Source organism: Antedon mediterranea, chromosome 10 (assembly GCF_964355755.1).
Source record: "Antedon mediterranea chromosome 10, ecAntMedi1.1, whole genome shotgun sequence".
Classification (NCBI taxonomy): domain Eukaryota; kingdom Metazoa; phylum Echinodermata; class Crinoidea; order Comatulida; family Antedonidae; genus Antedon; species Antedon mediterranea.
In genome coordinates, this window is record NC_092679.1 from 19,467,964 (window position 1) to 19,483,586 (window position 15,623).

Genomic DNA, 15,623 nt, shown 5'->3' on the forward strand with positions numbered 1-15,623 from the left:
AGAAGTCTAGAAGTGAAATTTCTAGTAAATGGCTTAAAACTCATGACCATTTTGCCTAATCTTACGTAGCCAGCAGGCAAATTATTTTCAAATTATCATTCATATACTTAGTAGGTCTAAATATACGATCTTTTCTAAAGTTAATTCTTCTACTTTCTTCTACTTATACTACAAAATGTTTATATCTTTAAATTTTCGAAGGAATGTCTAAATAGATATTGTTGTTTGACTTCATTTCTCAGTTCCAATTATGCTGAACGGTGCACAGTAGTAAGATGTAGTAGTCTCCTTATATTTTGTGCTCGTGGCGCCCCATACCTTACGGCATCAAGGAGGAATTGCACGATATTACTTTTTCAATCTTTGTTATTTTGTTACTTTTATCTTTTGTTCTGGGTCCCAGTAAGACGAATATCTACTTCTATCTGATGATAATAACACTCTTTTCTTTTTTTCTTTGCATTTTCATAATTTTGTCATAATTCATGCCATTATCCAGGCTAAATAAATGTTATTGTAATAAATGTTATTGAAGTTATTTAGTGGAATGCACTTTTGGAAAATCATTGCAAATGGAGGATGCACGATGATTTTTTTAAGTGTCATTTATGATGTTACAAACATATTTGTGATCTGTGCGTCACATTTAAATGTGTTATTTCCCCTCGTTTTCTTTACTAACTTAATAACCCCAAGATTGATAAGCTTACATCAACCCCGTCGTGTCACTTTTTATCCACTCAAAAAACCTACTGCATTGTAAAAACAAAATAAATCAAGACAAAATCCGATAACACGACATTCTGTAAGTGCGTTATATTTTTAAAATAACAAACATAAATTTAAAACGTAACGTGTAATATAACTGATGAATTAATTTGATCTTGTATAGACAATGAATATACATCATTTTGGTATAGTTATTTAATATTAAACTATTTTAATCAAGATATTAATTTGTTTAGGCCTAATAAATTAGCGAATAAATAAAGACATATTGTGTATTGTGAGTTCCCTAAAACATGTACATTACACTAAAGTAGATAGGACGTAGATAAACATCATCGTATCTTGTGTATTAATAATTACATAGCCTAGCCCTATCAATCCTCAGAATGGAAATCAGTATGTGACGATAGTAGTGTATCAATCATATATTTATACGTCAGTTTACTAGTTTCAATAAATCATGATTCTCTCCGTTAAAACGTCTGCACACGTTTTAGCGCTCATAATTGTTTAGAATTTGTGTGACATTTAACCGTGTGTGTCATATTATCTTTGGAGTTATCCGTCAGAAATATCCTTATATTTAACATGTTAAAGATTTTTGTAATCATCGTTCCGGAACGCACGCGTCCAGGTCAAAGTTTATACTGATGACGTAATACGAGTTGCGTTGTGTGATCATTAAGAGAGCGTGTGAATGGATATTGTTAAATTTTCCATTTCTATGGCATCAGTGGTAACTACAGAAATGATGAATGCATACTTCGGCTAGTAACTTTAAAGGTGTGTTTCCACTGACGGGATACTGGTGTGCGTGTATGAAGATGCATGGGGTGTCTGCTGTATTAGGTCTAAGTCACACTGGAATGTTAAGACGGATCCATATCAATCCCAAATCGAAATATAAAAATATGCATTGATATTTAAACAGTTTCTTCAACAATTATGATGACGTATAAAGATCGCGTGTTTGTGTACATCAGCTGGCATGACGTCATACTGTTCAAAAAATTCAAAATGTTGAACGAAATATACAGATATGTAATAGTGATGGGCTTAGTCTAACATTATTAGGTATTCGTCTCTTCAGTCACTGACGTCACACAGCGAACATTCACATGTTTTAGCTGATCGAAACGTATCCCTGTAAACCTGATTGTCAACGCATTGTAGTACAATATTTACCTGTAAAATAAAATACTTTATTTTAAAGAGTTTCTAAATTTTCCCACATGCTTACACACAACATTAGTTAATATTAATTTAGCTTTAAGTTAATGATGATTTCATAGTCTGATATATTCTGATAGTTCAATCAATTATTTTACTTATTTTCTACTCAAACTCATTTTATTTAAATTAAATCAATAAACCAAACGTGTTTTTAACCAATGCACTTCAATGTTAGAGAGGCGATAATAACAGATTTTTAAAACCACCCAAGAGTTTTAAGTTCACTGTTATTGATTTAGCAAACAAATGTACACTTACAGTATTATATTTTTCCCGATGTGATCATCATTTATAAAACTGTCAAATACGCTAGGACGCACATTAAGCTGGGCTTTCCACTTGGACGCAACGCAAGGATGTAATTACGATTCGACGGATCATTTAAAGTAAAGCTCTGTCTACACTATCAAAGTTTATGTGATGGGCCCATAATTATATGGACATGATGATCATATCACTACCATATTTAAGCATATCACTACCAAATTTGGGTATATCACACTTTTTTTTGTTAAACTCCTTTTGGAAGTGCAGACAGAGATTTACGCTTGTGTTTGGTCAACTCACTTGAGTTGTACCACGTGGTTGCATTGCGTCCAAGTGGGAGCCGAAGCTTTAGTGGGAGGCAGCGTATAGACTCCCGAGCAACGCAATTTGATTCAGATGAAATTTCGCTCCCTTATTACTTATTGTGTGACGAAAAATGTGATGTGCCCATATATGGACATGATGATGTCATAACACTACCATTTTTTTGGACACATCACCACCATATTTAGGCACATCACACATTTCTGTTAAACTAGTTTGATAGTGTAGACAGAGCTTTAGGATGTGAATATAGTGGGAAAATAAGTTCAGGAGATTTCTCCGTTACAGGCAGTTTTCGAATCTACAGCTCACTAATGTCTTTCGACACTAGTAAGCGCTTTCTAAATCCCGAGTTATTATCATAATGTGCTGAACTTACATCATGTGTTTGACCGATTGTACAACATGACCCATAAGATGAGAAAACCTGAAGGCCACCACTCCGCTGTAACGTATCTTGTGATGATAAGAATGAATAAGACATACAGTATCCTCTACATGCATTCATTTGGACGTATTCAACATGGCAACCCGGTATTCGAACTTCTTTTGTATAGCCTGCAGAAAGAAAAAAGAAATATAAAAAGAAAAATAGATTTTAATTGACGAAACAAGCGCAATGCGCAATGCAATAGAACCTCTATACAATGGACACCTTCGGGACCCAGCCATTAATGGTAGGGGTTGACTTCAGCCGATTATCGGTACTGTGTCTATTTCCGAAGTATCATGGAATATTTGGTAATACAACATCACATGTGTTTCACATGTATCTAATATTAACCCACCCTTAACCTTACATGATACAGGCACCATGTGATATAAATGAGATGCTGTATTACCAAATATTTCTATGATACTTCGGAAATAGAGTTATGTGGGAGATACATTACTGGGTATTGACAGTGTTAAACGCATATTATTTCCCTTCGTTGTTTAGTGGGCCCGTGAGTAGAGGTGGCCCCTGATTTGAGGTTCCCCCTTAGAGCTATTGGCATCGATTCCCACTTTGGTACAACGCGGCAGCTCGTTCAGGTAATGATCCATCACGTTCAGATTGGTCAAATTACTTGCGGTGCGCTTGCGTACAAGTGTGAACCAATTTTAAAGGAGGGATTCTGCTGTATTTCAGTTGTCCATTATCGTTCCCACCAGTTACTTTGGTTTTGTCGTTGGTCGAGTGGATGGCGAACAATGTAGATCACTACGAACACATTTAAATATCCACGATGTAACGAAAATTGTTGACATTGTTATATTAGTCATAATAAAACATGATCATTAAGAATCTAAAGTAAATTTGCCGAACGATCATTAATAATAAACCTTCTGCACGATGAGTTATCATCAGGTAGTTATAAAGTTCAATGTTGAGAATGCACAGCAATTAGGTCTTCTGTTGTAGGCTATACACAACCAAGCGAAATTTGCCCTTGTTCGTTGTAAAAAGAGGATTATTGCGAACTGCTGATAAATTATTATAATGATGACGTTTAATCGAAAAGATGATGGTAATACTTATGAGTACAATAATTTTTATTTATTTCATTACATTTATTTACATACAGTAGAACCGCTATTAAGAGGACACCTTCGAGACCCAATAAAATGTCCCTGAAGCTTGGTTCCCACTAGAACGCAAGGACGTAAACGCAACGCAAGCGTTTTGACCAATGACAAGCGACAGTTCGAGTAATCCATCGCTTGTGATTGGTCAATTTACTTACGTTGCGTTACGTCCTTGTATTGCGTCTCTAGTGGGAACCAAGCATTAGGGGTTTCCCTGCGTAGGGGGTTGGCCAAAGTACTCGGTGCTACGATCCTGAATGATAAGTATACGAGAATGGGAGATCAAAATGAAGGCAAATGTCCCAATGTTAGGCGAGCCCAAATAGTGATAAAATACAATTGTGCTTATACAATAGTAATTTAAAATGTTGATTATCATATTCCAAAGTAGAATAGTTTCCAATTCCTTCGATTATATCAAAAGCTTGTTTGTTCAAGCACTATTTCCATATACATTATAGGCTATAATCATGTTTGCTAGGCCTACGATTCCGTATTTGTAAGGTATTACATTTTATCTTACAATATGTTTGTTAACGTAAAATAATTTATTCACATATTATTCGAGAGATAAAATGTTTGTCCTAAAGAGTTACGATAATTCTGAGCCAATTTGACAATACTTCTACAAGATGACATCAAACGAACATTATCGCCACTTGTTCTCAATATTGCTAATGGAAATACAAGTATGTCGACTATACTCGTGACGTCACTTTGACCGTTACATCTAAGAATATTTGAATCACTTACCGACCACGTGGCAACCTGGTTGCTCCCAGTAGTTGTCTCCATTGGCTAGCATTATGGCGGTGATTAGAACCAGTGATTTCAATAGTAAACACATCTTTTGATTAACCGTTATTGTCAACGAAGACAACCTAAATAAGAAGAGTTATTATTACTTTAGTGAATTGGTAAATATTTATTCCGGATTCGCAATTTGCAAAAATGAATGAATGTAAGTGGATGGTCACGCTAAGATGATTTATAAATGCGACCAGTGGCGGATCCATGATTTTGAAATATGGAGGAGGCGGAGGGCTTAAAGTGATAACATTGTGAACGGAACCTAATGAGATAGTTATAGATGGGGGCGTTCCGGCTGGCGATATTTCTTTTCGTACATAAGTTGGGGACCCCTCATGAAACGTCACAAAATAAACATATTCATTAGTCATTTCCATAAGAAGGTGTAAGAATTACAACTACAATTCGCTAATGCAAACGCTTTCTGTCGAGCCGTCTGTGTAGTTGAGTGGATTAGACTATGGACTTTACATGTCGATGTATTGGGTTCGAATCTCATGAGCAACTTCTTTTTACTTTATAGTGAGATACAGATTATTGTAGGTTTAGTTATATTTAGGAAGTAGTTCGGCTATTTTTCACATAAGTGGTCCCCAACTTATGTACGATAAATAAAATCACCGGGCCTAGATCCGCCTATGACGTATAAGAGGAGGTGAGGATATTATTTGCCTTCTTCGCCTTTAAATAAAGTCGATGACATAGGCACTTACTACTATATGCAAAAATATTCGATTCATCATCATCATCATCATTTAATAATGATTAGCGACGTTGTTGTAACACAACTAATATAAATATGATTAAACTAAACAGCTAAAAATAAGCATTTTAAAATAGATATGCGTACTATTAATAGTAAGGTGTTAAGTGATCTCTGTTCCACTAGCTTATTATTTTTGGCATATACGGTGTAAGACGCTGTCTATTTTTGAATGGACAGTAGTAAATATTATTAGAAGACCGACTAAATATAGTTTTAATCACATGAGTGTAAGCGATCGGGAAAGGTTTATTTTAAGACTTTATGACCAGTTTTTGTGAAATACAGAGCCTGTAATTTTGTTATAGGCCTAGATGTTATTGTGCGGAATTTTTACTAGTTCAGATATTACGTAATGTAATCATATAGGCCTATATATTTATAGTCTATATTAAAACATTTTATAAAATATTGGCAGATTAATAAAGTCAGTAGACACAATTAATAATTCTAAACTGAAATAATAACAATTTAAAAAAAAATTATACTTTGAATTCTTGGTTTTATAACAGTAGAAAAACAACAATACTTTTATGGTTATTTTTGGTTTCTGATGATTTTAATCTTTTACGGGAATACGTGTTGCAAATTGATTACACATTTTCATTATTTTGGATGCACTATGCCGATTGGTTTGTGCCGCTGTTCCATTCTAAATAAAGTTATTATTTATTTATCTATTTCATTAGTAATAGGTAATTTGTAAAATAATAACAAATGTATATTCATCATTATTTTTATATACTTACATAATACTATGTCTCCCCTTAAGTTAAAAATAAGTATAAGAAAATTCTCCACTCGATCAGAATTCGAATTTATTCTTCCTGAAAAGAGAATGAATTTTGTTGATTAAACGGTTCTCTTTTGTGTGTAGCTTCCGCCACTTAAGGCGGTAATAAGGCTGATGGATTAGAAGTCGGACAGGTCGATTGAAAAAGCATCCGCTATGAAGTCCATCAGCTGGTCATCTAGTTAGATGACAATGAAATTACGATTCACTTTTAATATTATGTCACTATCTCTATTTGTGACCCACTTATATATAGAAAATAATGTAGGCCAAAGAATTATCACTACACACTACTGTAAGCTGTAAGAAATGCAATACATATTATATAATAATTGTTCTTGTAATCATCATTGACCAAGTTAGTAATATCAACAGTGTCAGACGAGCAGTGTTACCAAATTAATATGTAATCAAAAAATGCAACATCGAAAAAAAACAACTCTGACTTTATTCATTACTCATAATACTCATATCATTTGATAATATGGTCAATGCTTTAAGTAATTAATATTTATTTTTCATCTCTTTTCACACATTGTCCTCTTTGTATCTTTTTTTTCTTTTCTAAACTATTTTGTACAATGTGTTGAAAATAAATAAATGAAATGAAAAACAATAATACACCTTTCTTGGGAAAGAGACTCGATCCCTGATAGACCACCGAAAATATATCACAATTTAGATTAAAACTTTTGTTTTTCAATTTTGCTTAGGCCCCTAATCGCGTCTTATAGTTGGTATATGACTGGAGTTTGAAATTTAAAACAAAAATAGTCGAATTTCTTTAATGTCTTTTGAGAAAGTTATTTAAAAAAAAGTTCCATCTTTTTAAAGTCTTAAAGTCATACATCATTTCACCTTTACATTGCTGTCCAAATTGTAAGTGATTCATTTATAGCAACGTGTACGTATAATAGCTAACAATTAATATTATTTTTTATATCTTCACTATCCAGCATCAAGGACGACTCACAAATCACAGGATTGGAAACTATGATATTTATTTTTAAAAATATGTTAATTAAATATTATTAAAATGTAAATTAGAAGTTTTATTTCAATTTAGTTATATAATTATATATATTGTATAATTATTATATAATATATAATTTTCACTATCCAGCACAAAAGACGACTCACCAATCACAGGATTGGAACTATGAAATTAGAAGTTTTATTTCAATTAGTTATATAATTATATATATATATTATATAAGTATTATATAATATATATAATTTTCACTATCTAGCATCAAGAACGACTCGCGCCATCACAGGATTGAATTTATTTTTAAAATATGTTAATTAAATACAATTATTTTATATAATTAAATACGACATATAATGTATTAGTATAATGTTGCTTGTTGCTGCTACATTGTATATTTTGACGTCAAACGTCACCATTACTCTTACCCATTAATTTCTCGAATCTTTTCCGTTAGAATCGACAACATGCAATTCATATAGGTAGATCTAACGAACGATATCAGAATATATTTTGCTTACATAAAGCTCTGTCTACACTATTAAACTGTATGTGACAAAAAAGTGTGATGTGCCTATATATGGTAGTGATATACCCAAATATAGTAGTGATATGACATCATCATGTCCATATATGGGCACATCACATTTTTTGTCACATAAAGTTTGATAGTGTAGACAGAGCTTTTCAATGATATTGATAGAGTTTATTAAATCGAGTTAGTGATTTTTATTTTCTAATGAAGTGTTTTATTGTAATTCCTGTGTTTAAGATGGCCGTCCTGTAATTAGTAAAGTGCCTGTTAGGATCAAAATAAGTGTACTATTAATAATTAAATTAAAGCCATGTTTTTAGTTCCTAAGCTGGTATTCAATCAAAGTCAATCAATTTATCATTTATTTCTCTTCTTCTCTTTCATAGAATATAAAAATTAAACATTGGTATTACCCTTTACAGTAGAACTCCTCCTATAGGGCTATTACCTATTCAGAGGACTACTTCATTAAATGGACACTTTACTATAAAACGAACAACATATGTTTTAAAAATGCGGCCAACACCTATTCAGTGGCCATTTTTCCGTAACACATAGGAGCAGTTTTAACACCACGGCTAACCCCTATTCAGGAGACACTTTCCCGTAACACATAGGAGCAATATATATTTTAACATCACGACTAACCCCTATTCAGGGGACACATTCCCGTAACACATAGGAGCAATATATTATATTTTACCACCACGACTAACCCCTATTCAGGGGACACATTCCCGTAACACATAGGAGCAATATATTATATTTTAACACCACGACTAACCCCTGTTCAGTTTACACCACTTTTAAACTAGATGTCTTGTATTGGTATATTCACATGTCATTTAACTAATGTGCGGTAGCATAACGCATGCATACACTTTGGTCAAACGATTTTCTAGTATTGAGTACGTGTACAAACACTTATATATCATAGCAGTGTAAACATATACTTGAAAATAACAAGATGATAAAGATAAAACTTCACGAACCAAATAGAGATCGAATAATTCCCTTTTTAAATAGTTAATTAATTTATTATTTTACTACATTATATCAGCAACCTATGATTACGTATTCCACGTTTTTAATGAAACATTTATTTCTTGGCCTGAGGTTATTGATTTAGGTTACTAATGATTAAATAGTACCTATGAATATTCATCCCAGGCCTACTGACCAAGCAATGAGATCAAGGATCAAGTGTTAACATGTGTGTTTAAGAGGCCTATAAAACGTTATAAAGGCCTATATACCTGGGACCATCTAACATAGCTGACCTTTGTCCAAGTAGTCGTAATATTACCCCACTATCTTTTTATTTTATTAATTATAATTATTATACACCCTAGTTGTAAGTTAGAGAATGAATGTAACCACCAACAGACTCTTTCTATACATTAAAATGACAATATTTAACTTACTCTAAACCGGCAACTATTTACAAGCGTGAAAACGCCGTAAGTATTTAGTCCTTCGCTTCGTTATTGACTATCTTTATCTTCGTAGCGACTATTATTTTCCTTCCAAGTTCAGACTATAGTCTCAATGTGAATATAGAAATATCGATAATACGTACGCCTGCTCCACAGAATCGCGATGAGTAAGTTATTTCATCGACGGATGATAAATATATTACGCCCTCTACGACGTCAGCAGATTAATAACCAATTCCGGAATACCCACTGATTGAAATTGATATCTTTGTGCAAAAATATAATTAATTTTTACCGGCAAATACATCATTATTGCCACATTTCATGTCCCCTTTTTTTTGGCAAATGACGCGTGGTAGAAAAACACGTAAACACCTAAGATTAATTATTAACATTATGCAAATCTCTTTACGTAGATCCCGCTTGAAATCTGGATAAGAACAACATAATGCATCAGGATTTCATTTTAATGTAAGTAAGTATGTAAGTGGCTTTCAGATTGAAATATCAAGGATAAGCAAGTACGTAGGCTGGTATAAAGTGCACTTTAGTCATTTTGTTGGCTATGAAGTGAATCAAAGCGAATTAAGACCTCAATCTTACATTTTTATATGTAATTTGATCAACGTTTCTATTTCTGTAAAATTTAATAATAACCTATACCATTATTATTCAAAAAATAGCCCCAGTGATTATACAATAATTTAAAAAAAATTGAAAAAATAATAAAACTATATAGTATGAGACAAATTCAATTATTTTGACACAAATTGTTATCGAATGAAGATACATATATAAACAGTTATCGGCAAATCATGACGTCATTACATAATCTCGTAATTTGTTTGATAGAAACATTCAATTATTAATAAGTTTGTATTCGTATTACATGTCTTTAAGATTATTAGCAGAGACAGTTGAATAAAACTCGATCAGATTTCCACAACAAAACATTTCAACAATTTTTAGAGCAGGAGAATCATTATTGCATTAATAATGCCTCTATTCATGCGTCGGTACGTTATAACTTATCAATAGAGCTTGGTGGTTAACATGCTTGTCTTCCAATCCGAAGGTCCAGGGTTCAATCCTCAGTCCCTTAGTTAGTGGCTGTAACTGACTAGTCGTTCAACTCTACTTCCTAAGTCTCAATTTACAAGCATAGGTCTGACTTTTTACTAACCCAGATATATTATCTCCCTAAACTTATATTATTGAAATATTATGCTGTAGGCCTATCCTAATAATTAATTATCTATTTAGCAAAACCAACACTCTTTATATCAAAATGGATTAAGAATTTTGTTTACGAAACGTTTACTTGGACATTGGCCTGGCTGGTGACGTATTTGTCTGTGTTGATCAAAGTAAACTCAACTTTAAAATGTGATTAATTGTGTTTTTATTACCAACTTGACAGTACAACCAATTTTGTGTTTATTTCTATGTTTTTATGTAACGAAATACAAGTTAATATTCATCTTCTTGTCAGTTGGTACGAAGCAGAAACAAATTAAGCTTTATACCCTAGAGGACTTATACTTTCGACTACAGATTCATGGTTTAGACAGATCTTAGGAAAAATCAATAGGCCTTATACTTTAAGATTTAGAATGGCGTTGATGACATCAGCATTTTCTGATTATGAATACAAATAATACGAATTCTTCGTATGTTAGTTGACTTTGTATAAGTATACATAATTTCAGAATGATCAGGTATATCACTGATGATTGATAAATGAAGCCTATCGTCTGAGATTTATTTTCATTGTCAGCAACAGAGTCTTTGGCAATTATGTTTTTGGTCAAACTGAGTTTTTTTGAAAAATTGGTTTTCAACATGATGTTTTTCCCGTCAAAAACAAATTCAGAAAACTAGATGTCGGAAAACTGAATTTTCGGCAATTTACCGGTAGTTTTCAGCAAATTTAACTCAAATATGGTTTTCGATAAACAGAGTTTTGGGTAACAAAAAAAACAAAAAGTTTTTGGTCAGTAAACAAAGTTTTGGAAGATAGGTTTACATGCAAATTTAATTTTAACAAGTGATTTTCGGTAATTTAAACTAGATCAACTAGATTTCGGAAAATCAAATTTTTTGGTAAACTGAGTTTTCGAAAAATGTACAAATTAACTTCAACAGTGTTTTTGGTTAAACTTTGTTTCAGCAAACTTGATTTTGGAACAACCATGTTCAGTAAACATGGTTTTTAGTAAATTGAGTTTTCTACAACATGGTTTTGGTAAAACATGTTTTGACAAACTTTCTTCGGTCTGATTTTTCTTCTAATTATTCAGCAAAAGTTTATTTCAGAAATATTTGATTTCGGCAAATATATTTTCCGACAAACTTTATTTTGATAAAGCAGGATTTTCTTAAGTTTCCCGTCAACCGATTATCCGGTAAGGACTGAACTTCATCAAAGTGTGTTCCAGCGTGTACTTACAGGATACATCATCTACCGAGAATCTACATATTATAATAATAAGTTCACAATGATTTTTGTAAAAGTAAAATCATCTGCAGCGTTCCTAACAACCAACTGTTATTGTAACTGCTTTGAAATCCCTTTCAAAAGTCATGAAAACATTTTTACAGAATTAAGATGTTTATTATTTTTGCAGCAAAATATATTCGAATGATGTCATCATTAAGTGACAGTTAACATAATATAATATCATTTGATATAAGATATAAAGGTGGTAATGATTAGGTGTTTTCAATTAATGGCATAACCGTAATATCATTACGTCATACGCGCGCGTTGCTCTTCTTGTTAATGACAAAGGCGAGGTAATAACAGTATCTTCATTTTTGACCTTGATATTTAGGAGAGGATCATTTAAAAGAAGAAAAAAAATCTTGAATGGATTGACAATCGGAGGAGGTGATTGATTGGTGTCCATTAGTCACTGTATAATAGGTCTACGCATCTAATGAAACGATAACAAATACGAGAAACTGAGGTTGTTTTAAGCTTTCAATATCACTGATTCTTTCTATAATGTTTTCTGGAATTCTGGACAATCTAGAACTAGAATGTGTGATTCGATTGTAATAATTGTATTACTATACAGTTTAATCTATATTCAAGTTATGTAATATTGTTTAAAATGGTAAATAGGCTAAAGCTACATTATCAAACTAGTTTGACAACAAACATTGTGATGTGCCCAAATATGGTAGTGATATATGCTTAAAAATATGGTAGTGATATGACATCATCATGTCCATATACGGGCACATCAGAGCTTAACGATGAAAATCAATCAGGTGGTTAAAAAATAAATGGATGTACTCTGAGGCATTACTTACAAAACCTACACAAATAAATGTTAAAGATTTAATATACCTATATGAAAAATGTTGGTGAAGAATGAAATAAAACTTCGAATAGGCAATTTTAATATCGGTATTCACTTTCACCGAAAAACCGAACAAGATAAACGTTTACATTTAAAGCTTTGTTTCCACTAGCGACGCAACGCAAGGACGTAACGCAACGTAAAGCTTGGTTCCCACTAGAACGTAACGCAAGGACGTAAACGCAACGCAAGCGTTTTAACCAATGATAAGCGAAGTTATAGTGGGAACCACGCTTTACGTGGCAGAATCACGTCTTTAAGGTTTTTGGTAAACAAACATTTAAATTACGGGTAAATACAATTGAATAGGTCAACATATTTGGGTTTTTTTTCAATCAATCTTTTAAAAAATACAAATGTATGAAACTAAAATATCATATTTACCAATATTTAATTATTATTATTATTATTATTTTGATTTGACGTTTTCATCAATTTCTTAACGCGCATGTCACGTTAGTATAGTCGTCACTGTGTGACTATTTGCGTGCGTGGTTTCGACGTAGAAATTAAATTAACAAATACACAGATCTTCACCAAATGTAAACAATTTAATTATTGTTTCTTGTTTCCATCTTATAATTGTTAATACGTGAAGGTGACTGCGGGGTCACGGCCGTAATCAACTTCTATATTACTTTCTCCATTGTGGTAATTATTAATTTTCTTCTACGATTCGTCGTCGGCGCCTGAAAAAGATGTATTTTGTGCCTCGTGGCAGTTGCTGACGTTTAAATAATAATGCTGAAAAATGGCAAATGGATAATGCTCGTCGTAACGAATATGAGTGGTGTGTGTTGTTGTACAGATAAAATTAAGTCGTGGTTTTAAAAATATTAAAGCAGGCCTACGAATTTATGAGAAAAAATAAGCGACATAAAACCAATAGGCCTATTATGGTCATTAAAAAAATAAAATAATAAATAAAACAATTTCAATTTGACAATGTTTTTAGTGTTTTAATTTTTAGACCCAGCTTAAGTTCCTGCTTGTAATATTATGTGCTATTTTAAGTAATGTTGTAGGTTCCTTTGAAAAAAAAGTTAAATGGATGGAAAAAAACCCTAAAATTATGTTTTTAATTGCGACACTGTAAGCGCCTCTTCATTCAAAGTACGGATATTGTAGGCCTATATTTTTTACGCGCGCGCCCTTTCACTGATACCTTTGCTTAAGACGATAGATGGCGCTTGTACATATTTTGAAGCTATCTTCATAATCCGATGTCATTATCCTTAATAATGCTGTTAATGGAACTTGTTTACACGAAAGATGCCAATTAATCGTTAACTATTAATCGCACGCTATATTTAGACTCTAATTCAGATACCAAATAATGATACACCTTCTGTTACTATTAGCAACGTACGGTGATGATGTACGGCTATCAACCAATCAATTAAGAGTTTGATATTTCCGGCAAAATTGTGAAATTTCACTATGTAAGAAAAGGTCACAATTACAAACAAACAAAAAACCCACACATAATGATATTTTATCCTAGTATAACTGTCTGAAACTTGGTATCTAATTATTCAATATACGTACGAGGCTTTTACGCAGGCTACTTATAGTTATTCAATATACATAATATAACATAATTTTATTTTCTCGCCTAGGTCTTTAATAGTTCAATTTGCTATTGACAAAAATCGTGGTTAATTAATCGATGACAACATTTAAACAAATGTTTGAAATGTTTCAATAATTTTATTTATACTATAAAGAATGCTTTTATGAGATTTATTTAGCCTAGACTAATTAATAATGATAATAATTTTTATTTGTCAAAGACTAGGACTCGAGGCCAAGTCGAATCCGATTCCTTCTTCAATTTAAAATAGCGCCATCTATAACTGAGATTGTTTTTCTAAAAACCAATGGCGGCGATAACAACGACGCTGCTACCGTAAAAACTAACCAAGTCGAATCAATCAAATAACTTTTCTAGGAGATAATTATTTGCTTTTGATGTACCACTGACATGAAAAAGTGCAAATAATGTAATCAAGGATTTTATTAGTAAAATAGGTGCATTTTAACGTTACAATTTACTATTTACTACAATGGATTGGAGCTCCAAGGAAGGTGTCGCGGAGATCGAGGAGAATTTGGCCGATCTCAGCCTTGAGAAAACAATAACCAGTAGCCTAAAGGTAAATAAGGTTAAGCTAATAATAGCCTATCTTATAAAGATAAATCTTGAGTGAATCAGTTAAAAATTGTATCAGATTTGAAAACGATTTTATTACATCTTTTTATCAGGCAGACAAGGCACTTTTTTTTGTTTGTTTTCATGACATTTCGTAAAAAAATCAGTGCTGTTACTGCTGGTTACCGAGTCATGTACTAAACTTTAGGCCTACGCCCGGAAGGGACCGGTACCGCCCGGCCATCAAGTACATGCAAACATTATATTTAATGTAATTGTGATATTTAAAGGGGGGTTCCGGGTTTAAAATGAATAGTAAAAAATGTAAAATATATTTGTTTGTCTCTTGAACGGTAAAAGTTTCAATTTATATAAGCGCCCAGTGAAGCAGAACGAAGGCTGTGAAATGAGGCCAAATTACAAGTGCAGCTACGGCGATATGACACTGTGTTACAGAATAGGAAATTCGTGAAATGGTCAATCTTCCGACGACTCGTTATCATTAACCATATCAATTACTTTTGTAAAATTATACTTATCTGATGTAATTTTAGTCGGTCTTCCCATTTATAAAGTCAATGTTCTATGAAAATTCATCAAAATAGTGAAAAATTAGATATGTTTGCACTTTACGTTTGCCGATTTTCGCACTGACT

The 15,623-nt window shown here is 32.5% G+C and overlaps 2 protein-coding genes across 2 annotated transcripts in view; one reads left to right on the top strand and one right to left on the bottom strand.

The window, feature by feature from the left end:
* Positions 1 to 9: 9 nt before the first annotated feature.
* LOC140061159 (thyrostimulin alpha-2 subunit-like) lies at positions 10 to 9,595 on the bottom strand. The gene is made up of 5 exons (XM_072107633.1): positions 9,436 to 9,595; positions 6,445 to 6,522; positions 4,876 to 5,003; positions 2,933 to 3,111; positions 10 to 1,914 (listed from the first exon to the last, which is right to left on the bottom strand). Coding segments are annotated over exons 2-5 (408 nt in total). The 5' UTR covers positions 6,447 to 6,522; positions 9,436 to 9,595; the 3' UTR covers positions 10 to 1,815.
* A 5,108-nt stretch (positions 9,596 to 14,703) lies between these two features.
* LOC140061154 (serine/threonine-protein phosphatase 4 regulatory subunit 4-like) overlaps positions 14,704 to 15,623 on the top strand; it is a 51,689-nt gene continuing 50,769 nt past the window's right edge. Inside the window, exon 1 of the mRNA XM_072107626.1 lies at positions 14,704 to 14,971. Within this exon, the coding sequence (XP_071963727.1) occupies positions 14,882 to 14,971 (90 nt within the window). The 5' untranslated portion in view covers positions 14,704 to 14,881. The remainder of the gene's footprint in view (positions 14,972 to 15,623) is intronic.

Excerpts from the sequence above, each read along its gene's own strand:
- LOC140061159 (XM_072107633.1), bottom strand. Across the intron at positions 3,112-4,875 it reads ACCAGGTTGCCACGTGGTCG|GCTATACAAAAGAAGTTCGA; the intron begins GTAAGTGATTCA and ends TTCTTTCTGCAG. Across the intron at positions 1,915-2,932 it reads CAATCGGTCAAACACATGAT|GTAAATATTGTACTACAATG; the intron begins GTAAGTTCAGCA and ends TTTATTTTACAG.